The sequence below is a fragment of the Oryzias melastigma genome, linkage group LG10 (assembly GCF_002922805.2).
Source record: "Oryzias melastigma strain HK-1 linkage group LG10, ASM292280v2, whole genome shotgun sequence".
NCBI lineage: Eukaryota > Metazoa > Chordata > Actinopteri > Beloniformes > Adrianichthyidae > Oryzias > Oryzias melastigma.
The window spans coordinates 16,195,913-16,201,745 of record NC_050521.1 but is presented as its reverse complement, the minus strand read 5'-3'; the positions used below and the strand labels follow the sequence as shown (position 1 = coordinate 16,201,745).

Sequence of the window (5,833 nt, the reverse complement as noted above, 5' to 3'; positions counted from 1 at the left end):
GTGGGTGACCGGGGCAATGCCGTGGGCCAGGGTTCCTGTAACCAGGCTGTCAACGCCTGTGCCAGTTCCTGGGAGCCCCCCCGCCGTCGCAACATTGATCAGACCAGGAGGAAATCTGCAACACAGGGAGGACCACATGTGCTTCATACTGAAGACAGCTCTACAGGCCGGGGGGGTCAGGGCGGGGTCACCGACCAGCCTCTCACCTGTAAGTGGCTCCGTTCAGTTCTGGGTGAACAGTGGCAGCCTCCATGCTGGGCCACTGAGAGGCCGCCATCAGGTACTCCTTATTAACACAGTTCTTCAGGCTGTCAGGGATACGGCCTGGAAGACAAAACTCTCCTATTGTTGTTGTTGTTTTCAAAAAAGTAAACAAAACTTCCATCTAACTTGAGACCTAAAGAGTGGGACTTGTCAACAATTTTATTTGCTTATTCTCATTTTTTTTTCCTTTAAATCTATAAATTAAACCCCACTCAGATAAAAATGGTGTTTAGAATGTGTTCTAGTAGCTTTTTCTGAGGAGTTTTAGAATCAGGAGCAAATGAAAATATTCATCCGAAAAAGCTTGTATCTTTAATGCAAAAAATACAACAGCAAGACAATTTATCGTCTTCACCTCCCATTCTGATGCATCCACTCAGACAGATAAATGTCCTCGTCTGAGCTGGTGTCTGGATCAATACTGTGTAGCTCTAGTATTGGCAAAATCATAAAAGACCACTGGAAGTTATGACAAGATCTTCCTTTAAGCACAACTTTTAAGACTCGATACTTGAAGGTCAACTTGGACTTAAATGCTCAGACTCTCAAATATATATATATACATAGACATCACAAAATATTTTTAAACTGAAGTTTTATTGTTTATGTTGTTTTAAGAAATGCTTGTTTTAGGGAAACTGGAAACTTTGATTGGGCTGGTAATTTAAATACAATTTTTAAGACAAGTTTATGTTCAAATGCGTCATTCATGTCCTTCTTTAATTAGGATCTAGAAATAAGAACAGTTGGACTGTCGTAGGGGGAAAGGTATATAGATACACAGACTTTAAGCTTTTTTTGACTAATAAACTTTGATTAAACAAAATATTTCCAATTACCAGAGCGATATCCCTAAATCTGTGTTATAGCAAAATGTCAAGATTTATTTTATAAAGAGTAGAACTTGATAACTGTACCAAATCAATTGTATATATTCCATTGGCAGTTATTTCCATGAATAAAAAGGGACATATTTGTTTTAAAAATCACTTTTTGACATTGTTTTCAGTGAACTGACCTGAAGCAGCTTCATTAAAGCCCCGTTGAAAAATCCACACTTTTACATTCACCGTCTTTGTTATGTTTTTTCCTGGAGAAATTACTATAAATTTGGAAGCAAAGATGCCAAATACAACAGTCTCAGACAGAAGGGTCCCTTCCTTTTTACGAGACTGCATTCACCAGCTTTACATTTGACGGTTTAATGGTAGAACGACTCCTTCAGGACTTCAGGTTAAGCAGTATATCACTCAGTACCTTTAAATCAATCCTCTGAAGTGATGACAGTCTTGTTTCCTTGTCTGCATAATCATTAGCCGTGTTACACAAGCAGCCGTTTGGCTAGTTTTCAAACACAGATCTGTGTGGCGCTCCCCTGCACGCTCTCACAGAGAGCCTGGGAAAATGCTGCAGAGTCTCACCAGTGATGGCCCGGCGCACTTCTCTGGCTGCCTCTTCGCGCGCCTCCACTGAGGCCTGCTCGCTGTACCACGCCGTATGCGGGGTGCAGATCAGGTTGGGAGCGTCCTTCAGAGGGCCTGTTGAGAAGCTGTTGAGAACGAAGAAAAAGGGTCAAACGGGGGGGAGGGGGCGGCGCCGTTCGGGGGGCCATGTTGTTCTGCGCCACGAGGCTCACCTGAAAGGTTCCGTCTCGTGGACGTCCAGGGCGGCCCCTCGTATTCGGCCTTCTTTCAGGGCCTGAGCCAGTGCTTTCTCGTCGACCAGACCGCCTCGTGACGAGTTGACCAGGAAGGCCCCCTGACGCATCTGTGGGGGCAACACAAGCGATGCGTTTAGAGGAAAAAAGACGGAAACATGAAGCGAAAACGAGTCCAACATCCTGAGCATGAGCTCAAACATGAACACACATTTGACTCAGTTATTTAGGAGTCGTAAAAAACGAAGAAAACAAAAACATTGATCCATCATAGAAGAACACATAACCAGGATTTTAATCAGAATATATTTTCTTACTTTTGCGCTTTTTAGTTACTTTGGTCGTATTTTATCACACCTGTTAGAAAAGTCCTTAAAAGATTTTATAGAAATCTACAACCTGATGACAAAAGATGTGACGTCATTAAAATGTGGGCGGGGCTTTGAATTAACAGTAATTTGTTTGTTAAATGAATACTTTTTCAATGCACTCCTTTAACTGTGTTCACACAGAACGTCGGGGTCTCCAGTCTCAACGTTAGGTCACGATCAGAGGTCCTGTGGTGCATTTGAGTGTTGGGTTCGGATTCGAGCATCGCGCGCTCAAACATCTTCACTTTGGCAAAGAAGACCCGTCGAGACAACCAATCAGGGACTCAGGTTTAGCCTATGACGTACAGATGAGAACCTGATCATTCTCCTTATATTTTTCTTATTTGTGTCTAGACAATAATATTTTTTCATTTTTTTCGTACAATCGAAGGCCAGAAAGTCATAAACCGAGTCACAGAGACAGAAGTAGCGCTGAAAGCTGCGTTCATCCACTCACACCTTCTGTAGTAGATGTACTGGGAGAGTCTCTGACATGGAGGCGTGATTAGAAAAGGCTTAGAGCTTTTTAAAATGAATCAACATCAACCATGTCTCATTGTAAATGAGATATACAGTCAATGCTTCCTGGTAGCAATTAAGCTAAAACAGTAGCTCCTCCCACACGAGTCTGGAACGTCAAGTTTAAAAACATGTTTTTGGATAAGCTTCGAGCAGCAAATGTGACACACAAACTGGAACTAAAATGCGGCATTTTCAGAGGGAAACAATTCAGTAATCTGTACAGGACGGGGACAATATGGTATGAGCCCCTTCAAAATAAAAGGGATGAATCACTAAACCTCTGCACAAAGATTTTTATTATCTTAACATGAAATTCCAAAGAGCTTTCCAGTAAATCCAATAAATGGCGTGTAATCTCACGCCAAACCTTCTGACCACACAGATCCAAAGACAGAAACGAGACATTTCAATCTCGATCTCTACAACAGCTGAACCGTGAGCCGCTGCTGCAAAACTATATTTAGATCATCAATACAGCGTTATAGGATCTCTTGTCCGGTTATTAGAGGTGGTTTGGAGGACTAAAAGGCAGGCTGCACAGTGAAGCTGAGTTCCGAGTATCCTCTCACCTGTTTGATAGTGAAGTCATTTATGAGGTGGTGGTTGTGCTCGTTGAGGCTGCAGTGAAGGGAAACGCAGTCAGAGTGGATGAGCAGGTCCTGCAGGGTGGCCATTCTCTGCAGGCCCAGTGAGCGCTCCACGCCGTCCGGCAGGTACGGGTCGTAGAAGATCACGCTGAAACCGAAGGCCTTGGCCCGCAGAGCCACAGCTTGACCCACGCGTCCTGGAGGGGGAGAGTGGTTAACCCTCAGACTCCAACCGCTTTAACCTGTGTCGTCTAACTCACCGAGGCCGATGATGCCCAACGTTTCGCCGCGGATCCGAGCGGCTCCACCAGCCACCTCCCTTATCTGCTCCACGCTGGAGGCGCGCGTCCCCTCCCTCAGTGCTTGGTGCATCCAGGTGACTCGCCTGTACAGGTTGAGGATCAGACATAGCGAGGTGTCGGCCGTCTCCTCCACCGACGCCGCTGGCACGTTGCACACGGCGATGCCTGGGAGACGAAGCGGAGGGAAGAAGAAGCCTTTAGCCTCCCTTACAGTTCAGTGGCTGAGGACAGGTGCTCGCCATCTCACCAAGTTCAGCGGCGGCTTTAACGTCGACGTTGTCAAAGCCTGAACCGATCCTGACGATCACACGCAGACCTTTGAACTTTTCCAAGTCATCTCTGGATAAAGTTATAGTGTGGTAGAGCAAGGCAGCCACAGCTTCATTCAGCACCTTCAGGAGATAAGGAGACATGTCTTTAAAGAATCACAGAAAAGTGTCCTGCTGTAAACCTGGTGAACTCCTCCATCTTTCAAATGCACCATTTGCAAAAATGAACACTTCAAACTGGAGAATAAAAGGACAAATGAATTGAAAAGTGGTCTAATTTGCTGCTGTACCTTCTCGTGAATCTCTTGTGTGGACTGGGCATCACAAAACGCCACCGTGGCCACATCCTTCAGGATGGGCATCTCTACAGTGCAGTCTCGGCCATCCAGCAGTGCCACCAGGGGCCGCGGGTGCATCGGCCCATTGAGGATGGGGGGTCTGATACCTGACAGCACAGGGAGGAAACACCTTAGTCACAAATGCGATTGAAAGAGGTCAAAAGCATAAATCCTCCTTCAGAAAAGGTTTTTACAGAAAATAAAAACCCAAACAAACAGTAACTTTTAGTGCATTTTTCCGTCTGGACTACACGGAAACATGCCCCCCCACACAGATAAAACTAACATGACAAAGTGCTGTGCTCTGCAGACAACAGTGACTCAGACTTTTATTACTCTCTTTTTCCAAACAGCTCTCAGGAACCACAGGGTCCAAGCGCGTCTTCAGCTCACTGAAGTGATGTGTAACCAGATCTGGGATGGGGCATGGAGAGCCTCCAACAATGTGGCCTACTTGGTATTGAACTCAAGCTCTACATGCCGGCCAGACTTAGCGGCGAACGGATTCATCTTTGATCGCTCGCTTGTGTGTGCGGGATCGAACTTGGGTCAACAAAGCAGATCCAACCTGCGAACAGACGGGCTGAGGGGACGATGACGAACTCCAGGACTACAACTACCCCAACACTCCCAGGAGCTTAAGTGATGGTCGTGTTTTGTTTTTTTCCCCCAATTTCGACAAATGTAAATAGATTCTACACATCGTGGTGGATCAACCCCGGCAAGTCTGGTAAGTCTTCCGCCGCACAGATGTTTGTCCAGTCGGGAGAAGCGTGGGACCGCAGCGTCAGAGGAAGTTCTTGTAAAGAACAGAAACTCGCTTTACGGTTGGCGCAGACAGAAGACGGCCCGCTGAGGCAACAATGGTTGGCATCTCTTTCCTCCCACTCTGCGGGGCGCAGCGGCGAGAAGAGCTTCGCCTCACTTCTGCAGTCTGTCACAACACGTTTCACCCACGGCTTTTTGTGGCTCTTCAAAATAAAAGCGATGAAAAATGCGTGTGGAAAATATTGACGATGACTTTTCATATTCACCCCCTCAAAATAAATAAATGGTCTGAAGCCCTATGAGGGGGTGAAGTGATGGTGTCTCATAGCTGGGGGGGAGGGGGAAATACTGGGTTTCACGTTAGCGGGGAGTTCATGTTTTATGTGGGTCTCCTGACCTAAATTTCTCGTCTGGAGGAGTCACTCCTTCCATCACTTCTGGCCACTCCTTCTTTTTTATGTTTTAACAAAATGTGCACACCTGTGGTGCAAACATCACCAGCTGCCTTACCTACAAGGGGGAAAAAATTCAACAAATGCCACGGGCAAACTAAAGCTTTACCTGGGGTATTTTAATTATAATTATGCAGATTTCTCAAAAAAAAAAAAAAAAAAGTGTCATTTTTGAGGATAGTTTCTGAAATAAGCTTCTTCTGATCATCCATCGGTTTATATTCTCTCCTGCTAGCTTACAGACCCTTACAACCTGACATTATGGGTGCAACAAAAATGTAAAGTATGGATCCAGATTCCCGC

The 5,833-nt window shown here is 45.6% G+C and overlaps 1 protein-coding gene across 2 annotated transcripts in view; it reads right to left on the bottom strand.

Moving 5' to 3' along the window:
• The window catches only part of ctbp1 (C-terminal binding protein 1), a gene marked incomplete in the record, with an annotated part of 13,284 nt that overhangs the window by 1,218 nt on the left and 6,233 nt on the right, over positions 1 to 5,833 (bottom strand). For both annotated transcript variants that reach the window (XM_024282846.2, XM_036214034.1), the window contains 8 exon segments: positions 1 to 115; positions 207 to 324; positions 1,686 to 1,813; positions 1,901 to 2,031; positions 3,384 to 3,598; positions 3,662 to 3,868; positions 3,951 to 4,095; positions 4,263 to 4,417. In XM_024282846.2, the coding sequence (XP_024138614.1) occupies positions 1 to 115; positions 207 to 324; positions 1,686 to 1,813; positions 1,901 to 2,031; positions 3,384 to 3,598; positions 3,662 to 3,868; positions 3,951 to 4,095; positions 4,263 to 4,417 (1,214 nt within the window).